The following is a 23,284-nucleotide window of genomic DNA, read 5'->3' on the forward strand; positions in this document are numbered from 1 at the left end:
AGCATTAATGTGTAATGAACTACTTTTTCTGTCAAATTTCTTGTATAACATGATGTTTTTGTGCTTAATTTGTAAAATCATAACCCGTTTTGATGTTTAATAGGCTTTTTCTTAATCTCTCCTTATTATCCAACATATTCGCTTATCCAACGTTCTGCAGGCCCATTTATGTTGGATAGGTGAGACTCTTCTGTATTTACATAAAACTCAAATTTAAGATAAGACTGTCCAACTCTGATCAAATCATTATTCTCATCTTCTTCAATTATTTATTTCGTGTCAAAAGCATTGCATAACAAATAAATTTTAAAAATGATGGGAAAAATATAGAGGAAATCACAAACAACTAAATAGTTTTAGACCAAAAGCGGGCAACAGCAACCGCATTCAATGTAAATGTAAATGTGCTTATGTATTCTTTTAATAATAATAGAGTAAAATAATACATATAATAATAATAATAACAACAACAACAACAAATACAGGAAAATAATACAAGCAATAATAGAGTAAAATAATAAATGCAATAATAATGATAATAAGATCAGAGTGAAATAATAAATGTATTATTATTAATAATAAAAATAGAGTAAAATAAATGTAATAGTAGCAACAATAATAGAGAAAAATAATAAATGTACCATATGTTCTTGAGTATAAGCTGACCCAAATATAAGCCAACCAGGACCCTCACCCGAGTATAAGCCGAGGGGGGGCTTTTTCAGTCTTAAAATAAGGGCTGAAAAACTAGGCTTATACTCGAGTACATACAGTATATCTCAGGGGAGGAAAAAGACACAACTTACTTTCACACCCTTTTCTCCCTGGAAAACCAGGCCACTGTTTCCCTGCAAAACACCAAATAATGATCATTCATTGGGGGTTTGAATCACTGTTTGTGCATTTGTCAACAAAGACACTGTCCAATAAAAGAAGGAGCATAAAATAATTGCAACAGGAACAAATCATCTAGGCCTAAACCCATTTGCTCATCATAACTTATTATTTATTATTGTATCAGAAGCGACTTGAGAACATACTGCAAGTTGCTTCTGGTGTGAGAGAATTGGCCGTCTACAGACACATTGCCCAGGGGATGTCCGGATGTGTTACCATCCTGCTGGGAGACTCCTCTCATGTCCCCGCAAGCTAGAGCTGACAGTCTCATGCTTTTCTTGCCAGGAACTGCAATTGCCAATTTATCAACAGTTTCAAGTTAATGCCTAGCTTCCAGTCCATTTCCCCCCCAAATATGTTGAAAACATATCATTAAAAAGAGAAAGATTAAGCCGTAATCCATTTTCCAAGGCATTCCAGGCATCACGCTTATCATTCCCTTTGGAGATGTAAACCGCACTCTCCAATTAACATTTTTTTTTCTGTGTCAGGAGCAACCGGAGTTGCTTCTGGAGTGAGAGAATTGGCCGTCTGCAAGGACGTTGCCCAGGGGACGCCCGGATGTTTTGATGTTTTACCATCCTTGTGGGAGGCTTCTCTCATGTCCCCCATGGAGCTGGAGCTGATAGAGGGAGCTCATCCACGCTCTCCCTGGGTGGGATTCGAACCTGGCAGCCTTCAGGTCAGCAACCCAACCTTCAAGTCACGAGGCTTTTATCCCCTAGGCCACCAGAGACTCCTTCCAATTAACATTTTTTCCAATTAACATTCAGATACAAAAGGAGATTTAAGAATGTTTCAGGTATATCCAAGCATTTTCAATCTCTGAAAACCTGATTCTGTACTGATGCCATCTTGCGTTGTTACCAGCACTGGCACACTACGAAAATGCTAAAAATGAGAAAATACTAAAAACAGGAGCAAAAATATTATAATAATAATAATAATAATAATAATAATAATAATAATAATAATAATAATATACTTTATTTATATTCTGCTTTATCTCCCCGAGGTGACTCAGGACGGATTACAGAACACGCATACAGCAAGCATTCAATGTTGTTATACAATTAACAAGGACAGACAATACACAGAGAGAGGTGTAAATAAGATACATTTCCCATCTTATTTCCGGCATCTTGGAGGCTGTGCTCGACTCCGTCCATGGGGGATGCTGTCACTCCATCTTCCATGCCGAGAGCTTTGTCATCCTTGGACATCCTCCTGATTGATGTCCTTAAGGGCGCATTTATTACCTACCCACCAAAAGCGGTACCTATTTATCTACTCGCATTTCTGCTTTCAATCTGCTAGGTGGACAGGTAACTGGGGCTAACGGTGGGTGCTCACCCCGACCCCAGCTCGAAGTACAACTTGAACCCATATTTTCCAAAAGACAATTGGCCAAAAGACAACTACGCAGTGCATCCAATGGAAAAGCCAAGAACCAAGGGAGTAATCCAATCTACTTACCAATTCACCTGGTTGGCCGGGTGGACCTGGTAGCCCCTAAATATATCGAGAGAATAATGTGAGTTAAATGTTGGAATTGACACTTGGGAGATTGAACATCTATCTATTTCAAGGCACATACACACACACAAAAAAGAGCATGAATGAAAAAATCCCCAAAGGAGAGCTCAAATAAGCTCAAAGCAATGCAAAGGCTCTAGATGGGTGGAGCTCATTTCTACGGCTTTAGCCTATCTGCTGAGAAAGGAAAACCAACTTCCAAATGGGTTTTCTAAGGCATCTGTATCTATCTATATCCATAATAAAAGTGAATATATATATATATACAGTATATACTCAAGTATAAGCCTAGTTTTTCAGCCCTTTTTTAGGACTGAAGAAAAACCTCCTCGGCTTATACTCGGGTGAGGGACCTGGTGGGCTTATATTCAGGTCGGCTTATGCTCAAGTATATATGGTATATTTATTATTTTTCTCTATTATTATTGGTATTGTCACGTTTATTATTTTACTCTATTAATTATTATTATTACATTTATTAATTTACTCTATTATTGTTGTTACTTTTACATTTATTTTACTCTATTTTTATTATTAATACAGGTAATACATGTATTATTTTACTCTATTTATTATTACAGTTATTATTTTACTCCACAAACACAAGACTGCTCACCACCCAAGTCAAGGCTTTCATATGGGGACAATATCATCCTAGATTTTATGTGTTTCCTTCACCACAGACATCCCAGTGTTTCTGACTCTCTCCATTGGGTGGAATTTGCATGATCCCGCCCACTGCTTCTTCCCTAACCCTTTCATACTCAGGGGGTTAACCTGGTATGATGTGAGTTGTAGTTCACCCACAACCTTATGCATTTTGTAAAATAAAAAAATGACTTTTTCAAATAACTCGGGCGCACACACTCACACACACATACACTTTATTTGGATACCGCTCTATCTCTCCAAAGGGACTTAGGGTGGTTTCCAACATACGTAAAACCTCCAATTACCAGAACAAAACATAAAACACAACCATAATAAAACATCAACATAATTACTATTTAACATATTATCTGTTTCCTCTAAGAAAGGTAACTAACTAGAAAATGTAACTAGGATGTTGCTCAAAAGGAAAGCATTCATAGCAAAATAATAAGAGTGCAATACAAAACTGCTATTTGCAACATACAGTAGAGTCTCACTTATCCAACATTCGCTTATCCAACATTCTGGATTATCCAACGCATTTTTGTAGTCAATCTTTTCAATACATCGTGATATTTTGGGGCTAAATTCGTAAATACAGTAATTACTATGTAGCATTACTGTGTATTGAATTACTTTTTCTGTCAAATTTGTTGTATAACATGATGTTTTGGTGCTTAATTTGTAAAATCATAACCTAATTTGATGTCTAATAGGCTTCTCCTTAATCTCTCCTTATTATCCAACATATTCGCTTATCCAACGTTCTGCTGGCCTGTTTATGTTGGATAAGTGAGACTCTACTGTACTTAAAATATTAGGAAATACGTGTGGCCGACTTACTGGAAAGCCAGGTAGTCCCATTGGGCCAGCAGGACCCGGAAGACCTGGAAAACCTCTTGGACCCTGGTGTTTTTTTAAAGAAAAGAAAAAATTATTAAACTGAGTCACAAATAAGGAAAAAATTGTTCAGATCTAAAGGTGAATCAAAATGACAGAGGGCGCATCTACACTATAGAATTAATGCAGTTTGACTCCACTTGAACTGCCATGGCTCAATTTTATGGCATCTTGGGAGCTGTAGTTTGACAAGGCTTCTCTGCCAAAGAGTCCTGGTGCCTCACCAAATCACAACTCCCAGGATTCTATAGCACTGAGGCATGGCATTTAAAGTGGTATCAAACTGGATTCATTCTACAATGTAGATGCGCCCTCTGACTGTCTTTATTTAACTTGAATGTGCAATGAAAAGAGAGTGAACTTACCATCGGTCCATTCAAGCCAGGAAGACCACTTTCCCCCTGAAAGTCAAAACAATCCCCTTTGATGAAACAGGAATATTGGGATTATACCCAATCAATTGTAAACTATGAATTTTAAATGTACTGTACCTTTATTGGTATTAGTGTCTTTTATGCATTTTAATCTTTGTTCTGTGTCTTTTAATATATGTATGTTAACTATCTTATGTATTTTAACTATGTTGTATGTCATGTTGAACCATGACAAGCATACAAGTGTATGTGGAGAAGAGAGGTAGTCAAAATATCATCATCATCACCCAGGTAGCAAAATCTGTGATTAAAAATGGCTAAACATTTTCATTTATTTATTTGCTTTATTTTTATTTTGTTTTTCTCCAAACAATGGCCACTATCTATACTGCCATACATGCAGTTAATCTGCATTATAGGAATCTACAGCTTCAACCTGCCTTGCAAGAAAATGTGGACTCACATAATGGAATTCAATGTAGTCAGACTGCATTATATGAGTGTACAGCTTCAACCTGTATTATTTGGCAGTGTGGACTCATATAATGCAGTTCAATGTAGTCAAACTGCATTATATGAGTCTACAGCTTCAAACTGCATAATATGGCAATGTAAACTCATACAATGCAATTTAATGCAATTACACTGCATGATATAGCAGTGTAGACTCATATAATGTAATTCAATGTAGTCAGACTGCATTATATGAGTGTACAGCTTCAACCTGTATTATATGGCAGTGTAGACTCATACAATGCAGTTCAACGTAGTCAAACTGCATTATATGAATCTATAGCTTCAACCTGTATTATATGGCAGTGTAGACTCATACAATGCAATTCAAAGAAATCAAACTGCATGATATGGCAGTGTATACTCATACAATGCAGTTCACTGTAGTCAAAATGCATTATAGGAGTCTACAACTTCAACCTGTATTATAAGGCAGTATGGGACTCATATAATGCAGTTCAATGCAGTCAAACTGCATGATATGAATCTATAGCTTCAAACTGCATGATATGTCAGTGTAGACTCATATAATGCAGTCCAATGTATTCAGACTGCATTATATGACATACAGCTTCAAACTGCATGATATGGCAGTGTAGACTCATACAATGCAGTTCAATGCAATCAAACTGAACGATATGGCAATGTAAACTCATATAATTCAGTTCAATGTGGTCAAACTGCATTATATGAAGCTACAGCTTCAGACTGCATGATATGGCAGTGCAGACTCTTACAATGCAGTTCAATGCAATCAAACTGAATGATATGGCAATGTAAACTCATATAATTCAGTTCAATGTGGTCAAACTGCATTATATGAATCTACAGCTTCAGACTGCATGATATGGCAGTATAGACTCATACAATGCAGTTCAATGCAATCAAACTGAATGATATGGCAATGTAAACTCATATAATTCAGTTCAATGTGGTCAAACTGCATTATATGAATCTACAGCTTCAAACTGCATGATATGGCAGTATAGACTCATACAATGCAGTTCAATGCACTCAAACTGCATTATATGGTAGTGTAGATATATATCATGCAGGTTCAATGAACTCAAACTGCATTATGTGACTCTACAGCTTCAAACTGCATGGTATGACAGTGTAGATGGAGCCACTGACAGAAGAAGAAGAAAATACAGCTCAAATGAATGCAGTTTCTCACACTTAAGAGGGAAATGGCCAAGGATGCAGAAACGAGGTCTGTGAAGAACGTTCATGGACATCCCTTACCTTCATTCCTTTCAAAACTCCTTGGGCAAAAACAGGCTCGCCTTTGGGACCCTTTGGGCCAGGAGGACCCTATGCATACACAGAAAAAGAAGCCAACCTCAATCACTAGCATACATTTGCCTCTGGTCTGTGGTAAATCTCAAGACAAGGCCACCTCCCTCCTATCTCAGGCTAGCCAAAGGGCTTATCGTGGAGTACCGGCAGTCCTTGTGTGCCAGGAAACCCATCTGCTCCTAGGAGACCAGGGTCCCCAATGGTCCCATTGCAACCATCCAGGCCAGGAAGGCCTCTGGGACCCGGTTGGCCAGGATGCCCCTGTTCAAAGAAAGGAAAGATAATCAGACATTTATAAAAATAAAACCCATCTGCTGCATAAAATGCCAATGGAAACAAATGCTGTGAGAAGAACACATTTATATCTGCCTTTCTTTGGCTGCAAGTTGCAACCTCCAAAATATGCAGGATGCATATTTAGCATCATTATTATTGCTGCTATTGTCATCATTTTAATTATACTCCATAATTTTCCCACAACTGGGACTCTGAGGTCTTAGATATTAAAATTAATGCAATATAAGGCATATCTACACAGTAGAAGGAATGCTGTTTAACCCCACTTGAACTGCCCTGGGTCAATGCTATGGAATCCCGGGAGTTGCGGTTTGGGGAGGAATCAGCATTCTTTGGCAACTTAAAGAACCTGTAAAAATACAACTACCGTAATTCCACAGCATTGTGCCCTGGCAATTCAAGTGGGGTCAAATGGCATTCATTCTACAGTGTAGATGCACCCACATTTTGAAAGAGTTGTGCTGGAAGACCTAGAGAGAGGTGTTCCTTCAGGTATATAATAGGAATGTCTGTATTTGGGGTTTTCTGCTTCCATGGGGGTCCTGAGCCTGAGACCCCAATGAATGTGGAGGGCTGACTCTATTCATAATATTAAAATTATTGAAAATACACCATCAAAAAAGGTTTAAAATGCAGTGCAATTATTGTTCTGATGAGTCTCTGTCAATGGTGATTCTATATGATCTGCGTAAACATTATAATCTCTGATTGTATTTTGGACATCATGGCTTATTTTTGGGCAAAATAACCTAACAAATAGATCATACATAGAAACCAGAGATGCCTGGAATTAAACCATTATCCCTAACAACATCATCAACAACAACAACAACAACAACAACAACAACAAGAAGCTCCAATGGCAACTATGTGTCTGCCCCTATTATTCATGCCCAACAATGTGTTATCTATGGAGGATCATCAATGTTTTAAGAGCTTCCAGGAAGAAGGGTTCGACATATCTTTAGAGAAATGACAAAAAATTAGAAATGCATTCTTTTCCCACAGCACAACAGCAATACGCAGCTCCAACAATTTCTGCAGGAAAAGAGGAGGCTGAAAAGCTTATTGCTGCCTCTTTCCTTACAGCAGTTTTCCGGCTCCTCTGAAATAAAACTGAGACAGCAGATGGCAGCAGTAAGAACTTATAAACTTCTAACTAACTCTGCACAACTTGGAGGTTCCTTGAAAAAGGCAGCTCAACCAAGCGTTGGACCACAGACAATCCCCAGATGCTGAAGGATGAGGAGAGGGTGCTTGGCAAATGATATCAGCTCACAGTCTATGGATCAAAATATAATTTTCAGGTCCTTCCTTTTCTTTGGGAAAAGGAAGGCTGAGATGTAAGGGTTGAATGTAGAAGGGCCTATGTATAGTGATGTTGCTCAGTCATGGTCTAGGACAGTGGTCCTCAACCTGTGGGTCCCCAGATGTCTTGGCCTTCAACTCCCAGAAATCCTAACATCTGATAAAGTGGCTGGGATTTCTGAAAGTTGAAGGCCAAAACACCTGAGGACCCACAGGTTGAGAACAACTGGTCTAGAATAACCTCTATATCCCATGTGTCAAACTCAAGACCCGTAGACCCATTCTGACCCTCCATGTATGTTATTTTACGTGGCCCTCTAGATGATGGACTATAACTCCTATATTCCTCATCATTAAATATCGTAATTAGAGTTGATAGGAGTTGTGATACAGTAACATCTGGAAAGTTGCAGTTCTGTTTAGTTAGGAGAATGAATCAAGGTAAAAGACTTCTGGATAGGATGCCTGACTTTAAAATGCCCTTTAACCTTTCCCCTTTCCCCAACCTCAGAACCACAAGTGCTGTTGGGGTGCTATTCCCACTATCCACAGTCCACATGGTGGATAATCAAAAGTGATGGGGGGTTTTGTTCCACAACATCTGGGGACCAAGATGTCCCCAGATCGACCACTATGTAAAAAAATATAGTTGTCCTTCCGTGTCCATGGATTCTTCATCCATGGATCAAACAACCCTTTGAAGGCAACCATAAGGCTGACGTGGCCCTCAATGAAAATGAGTTTGACACCCATATGAAGTCTCTTTGTCCATCCATGGGCTAGAACAGTGATGGCCAATCTATGACACGCGTGTCAGCACTGACACGCCTAGCCATTTTTGCTGACATGCTGCTGCATGCAGATTGATTGGATGACTGTAATTTGGTGTGATTTGGTCCAGTCTTTTTGTTGTTTATGCCACGGGAATTATGCACAATAATATTTATATTATTATTCTATTATTATTGTAGTATATTGTCATATTATTACTATTATATTATTTTTATATTATTCATTATTCATGACTACATTGAAACTAGAATAGAGAGAAATCAGCATGGAAACTGCAAGAGGTACCATAGATTGATGTACGTGGAAATAATGGTAGTAAATAGTTTTTGATTTATTGAATACAGTTATATTTTACAATTATATATTTTTGTTATTTAAACTATACATATTGTGAAATTATGGTTTTTTTCTCGAAGTGACACACCACCCAAGTCATGCTAGGTTTTTTGGTGAATTTTTACACACCAAGTACAAAAGGTTGCCCATCATTGGGCTAGAACAACCTCTGCAAGTCTCAATTTTGTCCATGCATTGGCTAAAAGAAGCTCTATGTGAAGCCATGGGTTGGAAGGATAGACAATACTAGGCAACATTGATGGGCAGTTGGACCATGGGCGAACAAGACCATTTCATAGGTTCTATGCTGAGGGTCTTTTCCAGAGTGAGATCCCCCAGTAGAAAATACCTACTTCCTCACTGCCTCCAGTTATCACTGACCGTCCTCTGCCCCATTGTGGCAGGAAGGTCAGAGCTACTAGTTTCAAATGTCTGGCCTTCAGCAGTCCTTTCTTGTAGTGTCCAGGGACAGAGCAAAGCATCTGACATCTGGAAGGCTATGGAGAGATATAGATGGTCCATTCTTACAGGGCTGTGAAGCAAACACTCTGTGGAGCAGCAGTAGCTAGTAGGCTTGAGCGATCCATGAAAAAATTGATTCTAAACTCGTTTCAAAAGTAGGGGGCGCTAGCGTTTCATTTCTGATGTCATTTCCAAATTTTGCCCTCAAAAATTTTCGAAATTTAACGAAAATTCATTAGTTTCAAAAGTAATTCGTTAATGGCGGATGCGCATGCGCACTAGCAAAAAAAATAGCACGAGGGGAGACTTTACAGGACTCTCCCGCCCTCATTTTTTGAGCGATCTTCTTCAAACTTGGTACAGTGGTAGAACACATTTAACACTGATATCTCACCAAAATTTGGAACGTTCCCCTTATCCTCTGATTTTTGGCGAATTTTCATAGCTTTTATAATAAATCATTTTTTAATAATTGCAGAAATCTGTTCCTGGTTTGAAAGTCTTATTTCCTGTTTCATTGGGTTGTCTTTACTGTGAAAGTCATTGTTCTACTTGAGAAACTTTGTTTTTGTGGCTGAAACTTTGTTAAATTGGTGGACCAAACCATAATATGTTCCATCCATGTCGCTTGCACAAAGTTCAGGCAGTGTCATAGATTTTGCCATGTTTCTATGACAGAACCAATTAGGAAATGACATTTATCACCCAGGAACAGAAATCATAGTACACCATCAAATCATTCCTGACAGATGGCTATCAGCCTCTGAATAAGGAAATCAGTTCCTGGTTTGAAAGTGCTATTTCCTGAGAGTCACCTCTGGTTGCTTGAGAGTATGTATTAATGCTATGACAGTCGACTCTCATTTAACCGGCACCCGAGGGGAGTGGTTGATGCTATGACAGTTGACTCTCATTTAACCGGCACCCGAGGGGAGTGGTCGATGTCGGATAACGGAGAGTCGTCTCTGGTTGCTTGAGAGTATGTATTAATGCTATGACAGTCGACTCTCATTTAACCGGCACCCGAGGGGAGTGGTCAATGTCGGATAACTGAGAGTCATCTCTGGTTGTTTGAGAGTTTGTATTAATGCTATGACAGTCGACTCTCATTTAACTGGCACCCGTGGAGAGCGGTCAATGTCGGTTAACCGAGAGTCGTATCTGGTTGCTTGAGAGTTTGTATTAATGCTATGACAGTTAATGCTATGACAATGTTTGACCCATCCACTGATTTTTGGGGATTTTTGAAGCAACGTTTTTAAAAAATGTTAGCAGATCGATGGCCACGCCTCCCTGTCCTTCTTCCTTCCACTTTAATTGGCTTGCTAAGGCTTCTGGGAAATGGAGTTTTTGGCTCATAATGGCGACTTGCTTCATTTCCACTTAAAAGAATGGTCAAAATTCAGAGGCTTCGTTCTCCTGCATTTTGAAAGCTATTATGATCAAATTTGCCAGAATGGAAGCAGAAATTAAGTACTCTTTGCCTATCAAGTTTCATAATGTTTGACCCATTCACTGATTTTTGGGGATTTTTGAAGCAACGTTTTTTAAAAATGTTAGCAGATCGATGGCCACGCCTCCCTGTCCTTCTTCCTTCCACTTTGATTGGCTTGCTAAGGCTTCTGGGAAATGGAGTTTTTGGCTCATAATGGCGACTTGCTTCATTTCCACTTAAAAGAATGGTCAAAATTCAGAGGCTTTGTTCTCCTGCATTTTGAAAGCTATTATGAAAGCAACGTTTTTTAAAAATGCTAGCAGATCGATGGCCATGCCTCTCCCTCCCTCTCTCTTCCGCTCTGATTGGCTGAGAGGCATGCCAACATGGCTTCTCCTCTCAGAAGGGCTACAGCTACATCCGAAGACATCAGAAACAAAAGAAAAAAGGTACTTTTTTGATTCAAATTCGTAATATTTGTAAGGCAGTGAGCAGATGTTTCAAATGTCAATTCAAAAGTACTTGCGAAACGAATTTTTAACGAATTTAACGAACTAACGAAAAATTTGCTCAAGCCTAATAGCTAGGGAACAGGTGCCAACCTTCATGCAATGCCACTTTCTTCGGTCTTATATAGGAGGAGCGTCTCTGCAATCACGTCTTCGGTCAAAACTGGAGGGGGCTCCTGTACCTTTCATTGGGTGGTGCTTGTCCAACTTGCAAAAATTCCCTCTGCAATGCGACTAAAGGTACAGAAACCCTCTTCTGGTTTTCACTTTTGCAACCCTACTGTACACAATCTCCGTCATTCCCGTAAAATATGGTGTGCAACAAATCAGCATCTATACGAGAAGGGAAAATCAAGCTACAGAGGAGAAACTTTTATTGGAAAATCATCCCTTAAAGGACAATCTAGGGCAGAACTGCCTCTTTTTCCAGTTCCTGGAATACATATTCCCTCCCTATCTTCCTCTCCCATTAAAAGCTAATCCTTTGGAAGTGGGGCGGAGGGAGGCAGAGCCAAATGTTGTAACCTCTGAGCTCATGTGCTTATCTTTGGTTTGGTAGTGGAGTATCTTATGTCAACACACCATCCAGTAATAAAATGTAAACATGGGGCCCGTGACTATTCAAAGCAAACATGTGCAGGGCTTCATACATTTATTTATGTATTTAGATTTATAGCCAGAAAGGCTGCAGTTTATCTCCCTGGAGGGAAAGGGAACCGAGTGGAAATGAGAAGGACATATGTTCACCAGGAAAGAACAGCAGCTTTTCCTTTCTAGAGAGATAAGAGAATGGATAGTTTATGAGATGAATTATCTTTACTTTTAGAGCATTATATTTTAGTTGAGTTTGTGCTAACCTGGGCAACGCTAGCTTTTGAAATCACTTTTTGAAAGTGAGGTTTATATATCTATGGAAGGTCCAGGGTGGGAGAAAGAATCTTGTCTGTTGGAGGCATGTGTTAATGTTGCAGTTAATCACCTTGATTAGCATTGAAAAACCTTGCAGCTTCAAAGCCTGCCTGGGGGAATCCTTTGTTGGGAGGTGTCAGCTGGCCCTGATTGTTTCATGTTTGGAATTCCTGTTTTCAAAGTGTTGTTCCTTACCTACTGTTCTGATTTTAGAGTTGTTTTTCAAATAATGGGAGCCAGATTTTGTTCATTTTCATGGTTTCCTCCTTTCTGTTGAAATTGTCCACATGCTTGTGGATTTCAATGGCTTCACTGTGTAGTCCGACATGGTGATTGTTAGAGTGGTCCAGCATTTCTGTGTTCACAAATAATATGCTGTGTCCAGGTTGGTTCCTCCCAACAAAGATTTCCCCCAGGAAGGAATCACCCAGGCTTTGAAACTGTAAGGCTTTTCAATGCCAATCAAGGTGATTAATTGCAACATTCACACTTGCCTCCAACATACAAGAGTTCTTTCTCCCACCCTGGACCTTCCACAGATATATAAAAATAACTCACAACCTCTGAGGATGCCTAATGTAGATGTGGGCAAAATGTCAGGAGATCATGCTTCTGGAACATGGCCATACAGCTCGGAAAACTCGCAGCAACCCAACTAGCAGGATGTTTCAGTTAATTTTCTACTTCCAGGGAGATGTACCCTTTCTTTTCCCAATGCAAGACATTAACCTTTGTTTGCGATATATGCATTTAAGGTAATAAGCAGTGTTAAAACTGCAACTTCCTTTGAAGCTAAGGGATTACTTTCTAAGTCAATGCATGTGTTGGACTGAGCAGTTGGTGCAATTACGACTTTTCAAGAATCGCCAAAGACGGAAGGGAGAAACAGAGCAAAAGTAGGATGAATGCAAACCTAATTTAATAATCCGCTTTGTATATTTTTCAGCCAAGGGGGCCCCTTCTGTCAAGTACTCAGAGCAGAAGGAAAATCAGAAACTAACCAGAGCTGATAGAAGCCATTCCGTGGGCTATCTCCCTGCAATGTTTCCATTTCGCCCACCTTGTATATTCAGCTGAAGCGGCATAAATCGCCTGCTCGCACACTTTTCCAAACTTCTGAACCTTGTTCCATGGGAAAAGCTAAACAGAGGCAGTGGGGCGGGGGAGGAGGGGGCCTTTAAGGGCCGTTCCTCCTGTACATCTGCGTTTCACAGTCCATAAACACTGGCGGAGGCCGGCTGCCAAGGGCTTTTCAGCAACCCAGCTGCAAAAACACCAGAAGCCGGCAACTTACCTGGCGGTCAACATTTCCTACATGACCCGCGGTGGCCCTTTCCTCCAATGCAAAACCTTTCCAGGTCCTTAAATATGAACTCTAGTGAGTTTCCCTGCATCCAAACCCATTCATCCATGCAACTTGCAACAAAACTGCATTGCAAGAAACCCAGTCATTGTAAGAAAAGTGATGGGTTTTAACCCCCAAAAGCATGGAAAACGTGGAAGGCCCTGATCTCTGCTATCTTTCACATATATCCATTCAAAATGTAAAGCTTCCTCTGAGTCCTTAAGCCCGTTATTGGAGGAATGAGACAAACAACTAACTACACTGTAGAATTGATGAAGTTTGGTAACATTTAAACTGCCATGGCTCAGTGCTATAGTCCTGGGAGTTGCAGCTTCACAATTTGTTGTTAAAGGCTTTCATGGCTGGAATCACTGGGTTGCTGTGAGTTTTCTAGGCTGTATGGCCATGTTTCAGAAGCATGTTCCAGGGCCTGGCTGTGGCGCAGCTGGTTAGTAACCAGCAGCAATAAATCACTACTGACCGAAAGGTCATTGGTTCGAAGCTTGGGTTGGGATTAAGCTCCTGACCATTAATAACCTAGCTTGCTGCCCACCTAAGCAGCTCGAAAGCAGTTGCGGCTGTGAGTAGAAAATTCTAGATACCACTTAATGCGGGGAGGCTAATTTAACTTAATTTATGACACCATAAAACTCCTGATGTGTGAAGAGCAATGAGGAAGTACTCCATCAAGGACTCAGTGTCACAGTGGATGAAGCAGCAGCTCCCCCTGTGGCCAGAATTGAGCATACCCTCATGAAGCTGGAAGCTGGAAAACTTAAAATTGCCTCTATTTTCTGTCTGTATCTTGTATGTCTAATAATGGCATTGAATGTTTACCATGTATTTGTGCATTATGATCTGCCCTGAGTCCCTTTTGGGGTGAGAAGGGCGGAATATAAATACTGTAAATAAATAAATTCTCTCCTGACGTTTCACCCACATCTATGGCAAGCATCCTCAGAGGGTGTGAGGTTGGAAACTAGGCAAGTGGGGTTTATATATCTCCCACACTGGACATTCCACAGATATATCAAACCACTTGCCTAGTTTCCGACAACCCCACAACCTCTGAGGATGCCTGCCATAGATATGGGTGAAACGTCAGGAGATAATGCTTCTGGAACATAGCCATACAGCCCGGAAAACTCACAGCAACCCAGCTTCACAGTTCTTTAGCCTTCTCTATCAAATAGTGCCAGTGTCTCACCAAATTGTAACTCGAAGATTCCACAGCATTGTGTTAAACCAATGTCGACGTGCATTAATTTGAAAGTGTAGATGTAGCCATGGAAAATACTCTTCTCATACAGTAAGAATGGGCACATAGGCATATAAACAACTGCTTTATCACTATATAATCATGAGTTCATGATTCCACTTTGCATCCTATGGAATTGTGGGATTTATAGTTTGGTAAGAGTTAGAACCCACTACCAGAGAATTCTAAATGCTACAGGATTCCAATATGTGGAACCATGGTATTTAAAGTGGAATCAGAGTGTCCAACTATGTGGTGTGGAAGGGCCCTTGGATTCAGTATTTAATTATCTAGTTCAGCATTATCTATATTGATCCTCCACCATTCTTCCAAAACTAGCTACCAAACAGCTATCAACATTCCCATCCTTAAAACACTGAAAATACTTAAAACACAGAGAAACTTACAGGAACTCCATATATTCCTTGAAATCCAGGAACTCCCATTGGTCCCTAAAAGAGTAAAAAGAGCACAGGCAAAGGTTTAGTGGCAGAGCTCAGATTTGGACTAAGACAAGCATGCATTTCAATTACCCCTCAGCACAGAAGAAATGTCCGCATGCGGAGATGCATGACACTGGAAACGAATAACTTCTACACAAAATAGTAACGTTATATAACATGTACCTGTTGGGAATCATCCTGGACTACTCAAGTCTAGATGTAGTTAGATAGATGATAGAGTTAGATTGAGGGAATCCTTTCCCTGTTTCCAAAGCATGCCTAGATAGGCTTTACTGTGTTTCACTCTATCCTGTGTACGTCACATCCCTTACTTTGAAGTTAGTAGAAATGTGAATCTTTAGGGACACTAACTTCCCATTGGTCAGAATGTCTTTTATGGCCCCAATAAACTGGACCATGAGGTTGGAACCATTTTGGCTCTCTCTTCTCCCTTTGTTCTTCTAGTTAACAAGAAGCATCTCACCATCCCTCCTGGCAAGATGTAACTATTTAGATGTTTGTTATTTTTCCTTTCTTATTTTTCCTTAGAAACCAGTCTAGAGTAGACTAGACAGCTCCCAAGCCTTTCTATCTACAATGGAGTTCTTTTTACCTAAATAAATACTTTTTGAACTTTTATTGAGACTCTGCAGTCCATTGGAATCCTAAATGGTCAAAGGCTTCTTTTGCTCACCCCGTGTAAGTAACCGTTGCATTTGAAAGCTTTGCTTTTGCTACTCTGCTGATTTTGGTGGAATCTCCCCCAGAGAGGGTTAACTTGAGTCTAACCGCTCAGAGATTACCACAACAGTACCGGTGACTGGTTGCTATTGTGCACTGTACAACGGCAATGAACAACTACAACCTGCAATGTATAAAATGCAAATGCAATGTGCTTTCAGTATTTGCAGATTTTATTCTCGGTGAATTCATATACTTGTTGCAGCTTCCGCAACTGTGATGCTGGAGGACCCAGAGGTCCCTGGGGCAAACCCTTCTTGAGGCATCTATAGATCCTCCAGCACAATTCTGGAGTCTGAAGGACTTAGAGATTATCAAATTTAAGGATTTTGCACTCTTAACCCCTGCAAAAGGGGAGTCTACTGTACTATTGATGTGCTTAAATGAACATGGGCATTATCATTGGAAGATGCATCAGACTTTTGCCCATGCCTGCTTTAGACCAACTCTGAGCCCACTTGGTAATGCCCAGAGCCCATAAAACCTGGGCTCAACTTACCTTATCACCCTTGAGTCCAGCCGGTCCTGAAGCCCCCATGGATCCCTTCTCGCCCTTCGGCCCTCGCAAGCCTTCTGCTCCGGTAAATCCAGGAGCGCCCTGCTGTCCTTGGTTTCCGATTGGCCCTGGCCGACCCTAAAAGGAAGGAAGGAAGGAAGCAAGGAAGATATTGATCGGTGCAGGCTTTGCCAATGATCAGGTGGCTGCCCACCTTCCAAATTGCCTTCAAACAGAAACCAAGAACAATTGATAAAGACAAAGATGGTGCTATGATTTCATTTTGACACATGTCTACATCCTTTGGAATCTTAGGCTTTGGAGGTAAAGGTTTCCCCTTGACATTAAGTCTAGTTCAAATCCTGCCCAGGGAGAGTGCGGATGAGCTCCCTCTATCAGCTCCAGCTCCAAGGGTGGTAAAAACATCAAAAAAAACATCTGGGCGTCCCCTGGGCAACATCCTTGCAGACGGCCAATTCTCTCACTCCAGAAACAAATCAAGTTGCTCCTGACACGAAAAAAAAATTGTCCAACTCTGAGGGGAGGTTCTCCAGTTTTTAGCCGAAGAGCTGGATTTGTATGTGGACACCTCCTAGGTCGTGGCCAACATGACTGCATGGAGCACTGTTACGTTCCCACCGAAGCAGTACCTGTTGATCTACTCACATTTGCATGTTTTCAAACTGCTAGGTTGGCAGAAGCTGGGGCTATCAATGGGAGTTCATCCTGTCCCGCGGATTTGATCCGCCGACCTACCAGTCAGCAAGTTCTGAAGCTTAGCAGTTTAACCCTCTGCGCCACTGCGGAGTGGCGCAGAGGGTTAAACTGCTAAGCTTCAGAACTTGCTGACTGGTAGGTCGGCGGATCAAATCAGCGGGACAGGATGAACTCCCATTGATAGCCCCAGCTTCTGCCAACCTAGCAGTTTGAAAACATGCAAATGTGAGTAGATCAACAGGTACTGCTTCGGTGGGAACGTAACAGTGCTCCATGCAGTCATGTTGGCCACGACCTAGGAGGTGTCCACATACAAATCCAGCTCTTCGGCTAAAAACTTCGGCCATACCATAGGATGGAACCATAATTAAAGTGGAATCATAATTAAAGTGTGTTGGTGTGACAGGTCACCATGAGAAGAACACAAGGAAGAGTTGCAATGGATCAGACTAAGGGTTTATCTAGCCTAGATAACCAGATGTCTATGGAAAGCCCACCAAGATATCCATGTTACAGCTCCTGCTCTCTCACATTCCTCAACAATTGCTACACAAATCCGATTGCCTTTGATGTGGGAGAGGACACATAACCATCTTGACTTGAGATACCCTGAGAACAAAAGGGAATGAATTCAGAGGAGACGGCAAAGAGAATCACTGGGAGGGAAAATACTTTCTGTGTGGAAGATGTACCCTAATACAAATCCCAGGGACCCATCAGATGGAGTTGAAGTGGAATAACAATGTGTGGTAGAAGCAGGCAAAGTCTACCAGTTTTTACGGACTTGAGTTCTGGGCTGCCAATATTTCTATCCAAGAATCAGAATATCCAATTCTTATATATATTATGTAAATATAGTAAGGCTCCCTTATGCACTACAGGTATGTTCCAAGACCTCTCATGGATGAACTATATAGGTAAAGGTTTTCTCCTGACATTAAGTCCAGTCGTATCTGACTCTGGAGGTTGGTGCTCATCTCAATTTCTAAACCAAAGAGCCGGCATTATCTGTAGACACTTCCAGGGTCATGTGCTGTACCGTCAACTTCTAGAAGTTTAATCACATTTGTGAATAATCAAGTCATCACAAGTCAAACCTGCAAATGTGGAAGGCTGACTATATTGAATAGGTGGATACGTGGGCCGCACTGTATGCTAAAAATATAGTTTCAAAATTTTGCAGGTCAAGGGCGGGAGGCCTGAAATAACCTTGACGTCATCCATCGGCTGCCCTGCAAGTTTTGGGATACAGCCTGGGACTCCCTGGACCAAAAAGTGTTTCTAATCGCCTCCATAATGGGATTAAGCCATGATAATCTAATTCTTATGAACTTAATTTAAATCCCTTTGAAGCCCATGAGGATGGCTGGCAGAGAATAGTTTCCACCTGAGAATAAAGGGGAATTGCTGCTTTTTAGGCCACGGTCAAGAAAATAGATGTACACCCTTTTCTGGATGCGGCATTTGGGACTTGACGTCTCTTTATATTATCAGGGACCCCAAAAGAGTCTTTGAAGAGGAAGTTCTGCTTTCTTGCCTAAATGCTATCCAACACAATTAAAGTTTCCAGTGAGAGCTATTTTTCGTTACATAAACATTTCTGGACAAAAGCCCTGGGAGACTGGTGAAAAATTGTGTGTGTGCTCTCACTCCATTCCTTTGATTGATGTCCTTAAGGGTGCCTTTATTACCTCTCTACTAAAAGCAGTACCTATTTATATACTCACATTTCTGCTTTTGACCTGCTAGGTGGGGAGGTGAGTTGGGGCTGGTGGCGGGTGCTCACCTCAACCCTAGGTCGACCTTTGGATTGGCAGGATTTTTCTTCAGGACAGTGGTGTAGCCTGTGGTGCTAAGCCCAGCCCCATAGCATTGAGCCAGAGCAGTTCAAGTGGTATCAAACTGCAATAATTCTAATGTGTAGATGCAGCCAAGCTTTTGGGGAGGATTTAAGTGGGACAATAGGAAAACCCAATGTCATCAAAGAAACACTGAGAAATACATTAAATTCGTATATAAAGGAGTATGTATTCTAACCACCATTTTAATGTTTGTCCTTGCTATTACTACTCACAGCCATTACTTTTATGTGTTGCAATTGTTTGTTTATACTGTATATTTTAACACATAAAGCACACTTTAAAATAACATACATTACAACAACCAAATTTAAAACAGGTCTGTAACAGTCTTGCTTCCCTATTTATCATGTTGGGTTTTCTTTGTCATGTTTGACTTCTTTACATGACAAAATTGCCTGTTCAGAACAACCTGTCCATGCCTTTTTCTGTTTACAGCACTTCCTTGGCTGCTCCAAGCCCAACTGGAAGTTTTAATATCCGCAAGAGAGAAATAAATTAAAATATGATCTTAGCGATAGCTGCAATAAAGAATCGTCAGCCCCGATGTTGGCAGAACATTTTCCCACACATGTTTCAAGCATTTCCAGATGGATTAGCAACACAGTGCCTAAGACAATGGACTATAAGTGTGGGTCTCCCTGGTCTGAACCATATTAAACCAAAATGAACTGAATCCAATCCTTGCTTACTTGGTGGGTCCAAGAGCCAATCAGGTTGAATGCCTCCTAGAAGTCAAGATGTGTAAACTGAGATTGCATTATCTCCTGACATTTCACCCACATCTATGGCAGGCATCCTCAGAGGTTGTGAGGTCTGTTGGAAACTAGGCAAATGGGGTTTATATATCTGAGGAATAATGTCCAGGGGGGGAGAAAGAACTCTTGTCTGTTTGAGGCAAGTGTGAATGTTGCAGTTGGCCACCTTGATTAGCATTGAATAGCCCTGCAGCTTCAAGGTTTGGCTGCTTCCTGCCTGGGGGAATCCTTTGTTGGGAGGTGCTAGCTTATTGATCCTTGTCTGGAATGCCTCTGCTTTATTTACTGCCCTTATTTTGGACAGTAAACCATAAAACACTTGCATATGAGGGAGACAGGAGATGGAAGGAAGGAAGGACAAGAAGGGAGGGAGAGTGTCAGCTAGTCAAACTCCACCAGGCATTGGAGCAGAAATTAAAAAAATGAGACGTACTTGTATGTTTAGTGTACTTTTGCTCATTATTGTATTATGTTTGGTTGTTGTATTGTTTTAAGTTGTTGTATGGATTCCTTGCTACGTTGAGAACCACCCTGAGTACCTTGAGAAGATAGGGTGGTGTATAAATAAAATAATAATAATAATAATTATTATTATTATTATTATTATTATTATTATTATTATTATATTGTATGACACAGCAAACAAGAGAAATATGCTGGATTTCATATAACAAAATAACAAGTCAAACACTTCCCAAGTGTCTAGGACTGTGTGATGTATTTTCGGATGATGCGCGCAGATCCCAGCAGGAAATTTCACCCAATGCCATACAGAATTTTACACTTGCAATATGATCCTTGATTACTTTCTGACAGTGAAAAGCCAGCTCCCCAGCTCTCCTAAAACCTCAGCCTCATGTTGGCTTTTAGGAGATATACTAACACACTCCCTTCCCAGGAAAAGGCCTGCAAGGAGAACACTGCCATTCACACTTGCAGCAGGACTGACTGGGAGGCAGCCAGTGCCATGCGCGTACTGTCTCTCTGCAAGAAATACGCAGGGTGGGCGCCATGGATGATGGGGCTCCCCATGTGCCACCCGGGAGGATCAAACCCAGGCGGGATCTGCAACTTCAGAGGCAACTGGGGATGGCTCTGGGCCTGAAAGAATGCAGATAACTTGCAATTACACGAGATCCCCTTCACGGATTGTCAGATTAGCCGGGGCTGGCACGGCTGCCTCGCCTCGTCTTAATGGGGAGCCAAAGTGAGTTCGGCACAGCCCTGTGGAATGAAAGGCACTGAGGAAATGTCAGGAATGTGCCCTTTGTTTTAAGAAGAATGGACAGTCGAAGTGGATTTCAAAACACACAGGGCTTAAGGAAGAGTGAGGAGATAAAGGCAGTGTAAATAGGGAGGCATCTGGCCATGCCAGCATCCCTGGAAACCGTGCTTGTTTTAACAGGATATTATGCAGATGAGCTTCCTATCCTGGCATGGATGCCATTCTTCTAAAACCACAGACTCTCGTCTTAGAATCAAACTAGTCTTCGTCTTAGCTTGGACATTTCCACATCATCAAAGAAGAGGACAAATGAGGAGAATGATAATCTTAACACCGTTGTCCCTTCTTATCTCCAGACTCTGCAGGGATGAGCCATGGTTGACGAGGGATTTGAACCCTAGTCCCCAGAGTCATAGTCCAACGTTCAACCTCTCCACCATTCTGCAGTTTAAGCCACATCTTTGACTCTGTAGGATCTGAGCTGTTGACTTGAAGATCTATCAATCCTTGTGATATCAACTTGACATCAGTCAACAACAACAATTTAGAACATAGAACTTCTCATCTATTGACAAATCCTAGAACTCATTTAGACAAAAGCCAAGGCAATTAAAAGGGAATCACAGAATATGAAATGGCCCTTGGTTTTTTCCCCCTGACATTAAGTCTAGTCGTGTCTGACTCTGTGGTGCTCATCTCAATTTCTAAGCTGAAGAGCCAGTGTTGTCTTAGACAAGGTCATGTGGCCATAGGCATGACTGAATGGAGCACCGATTACCTTCCCACCAGAGCAGTACCTATTGATCTACTCACATTTGCATGTTTTTCAACTGCTAGGTTGGCAGAAGCTGGGGCTAACAGCGGGAGCTCACCCTGCTCCTTGGATTCGAACCGCTGACCTTTCAGTCAGCAAGTTCAGCAGCTCAGCAGTTTAACCCACTGCACCACCGGGGTCTAATCTCACATATTTCTGCCCTTAGAAAGCCCCATAGGGTCACTTTTGACAACTACAGCTCTATAAAGAGTAAACTCCACTGCCAAGTCTTCCCCTCTCTCACTGGCATTCAGGCTCAAGGTGCCAGCTCTCCTTCCAGACCCCAGCAATGCCTTTTATGGTAGCCGCTGTGCAGTAGATCCACACTTTCCTGGTATAATTCACGTTCCTGGTGAAAGGTCACTCTAAACTCATTTGATCATTGCCATTTAAATGTATAATTAAAACTGCTTGCAGTGTGACTCAGCTGATATGAAAAATAGCCAAGGCAAGGTTGTTCACGCTCTTTCTTCCACTAATCCTTTTGAGAGCTTTTTTTTTTTTTTGCTTTTTACACACTCTTTTTAGCCCTGTTTATTGCTTCTCAATGTCTTGGGGGAAGGGGTTTCTCACTCTCATCTGCAATCCTTGTATGGTAAGCCCTCCACATCAATGGATTCTGCATTTATGAGTTCCAACAGCTATGGCTTGAAATTTTTTTTTAAATTACTTAATGCAAGCATTGATTTAGCATTACAGGTAAGATTGTATACATCACTGTATACGATGGGACTTGAGCATGCACAGACTTGGATATCCACTTGGGGTCCTGAACCAAACCATAGAAGATATCAAACTCCTACCAGCTATTAGGAATTGTAGGAGTTGAAGTTCAAAACACCTGGAGGGCCGAAGCTCGGCCATGCCTGTGGTAGACCATAGAGTTGCACTGGAGGACCTAGGGTTTCCTAAAGAAGTGTTCTCTCTGGTAAAAAAAAAAATATTGATTTCTAGTCACCTTTTTTCCACTTCTCAAAAAATCCTGAGCCCTTAACCCCAGGGAACATAGATCCCTGACTATAGTTTATTTCCTAGCATCCTCAAAAGAATGAAGTACCCCTTTGAAGTGTCACCCAACTCTTGTCATTCTTGGTATGACAAGTTAAGAGGGTTGTAACCTCCTGGGCCAAATTCCATATCAAAGAGCCCAAGGAAAATGTATGTTTTCAGGAAAGAAAATCCCCCTCTGTGTTGTCAAGTGCTGCTGGACTAAAGGAGGCGAAGCCTGGACCCTTCCTGCCCCGTTGGCATTCCCACTGGCCAAGGTTTAGAAAATCAATGATTCATTCCAATGGTGCTTGTCATCACTTAAATTGTGTGCTTAAGTCCTTGGGCCTTTTCCTACGGGGCTGTATTAACACTCCAAAGGGCTGCTGGTTCATTTGTTGGTCTAAAGGGCACTTCCAGTCT

General features: G+C 41.1%; 1 protein-coding gene across 5 annotated transcripts in view; it reads right to left on the reverse strand.

Moving 5' to 3' along the window:
- col4a6 (collagen type IV alpha 6 chain) overlaps positions 1–23,284 on the reverse strand; it is a 175,418-nt gene that overhangs the window by 65,490 nt on the left and 86,644 nt on the right. For all 5 annotated transcript variants that reach the window (XR_010001086.1, XR_010001087.1, XM_062964026.1 and 2 more), the window contains exons 4-11: positions 16,505–16,639; positions 15,229–15,273; positions 6,315–6,431; positions 6,117–6,185; positions 4,350–4,385; positions 3,928–3,990; positions 2,374–2,409; positions 807–848 (exon numbers count right to left, since the gene is read on the reverse strand). Coding sequence is in view for 3 of the 5 variants with exons in the window: in XM_062964026.1 (XP_062820096.1) it covers positions 807–848; positions 2,374–2,409; positions 3,928–3,990; positions 4,350–4,385; positions 6,117–6,185; positions 6,315–6,431; positions 15,229–15,273; positions 16,505–16,639 (543 nt within the window). In the remaining 2 variants the exon portion in view is untranslated. The remainder of the gene's footprint in view (positions 1–806; positions 849–2,373; positions 2,410–3,927; positions 3,991–4,349; positions 4,386–6,116; positions 6,186–6,314; positions 6,432–15,228; positions 15,274–16,504; positions 16,640–23,284) is intronic.

Source organism: Anolis carolinensis, unplaced genomic scaffold (assembly GCF_035594765.1).
Source record: "Anolis carolinensis isolate JA03-04 unplaced genomic scaffold, rAnoCar3.1.pri scaffold_12, whole genome shotgun sequence".
Lineage (NCBI taxonomy): Eukaryota > Metazoa > Chordata > Lepidosauria > Squamata > Dactyloidae > Anolis > Anolis carolinensis.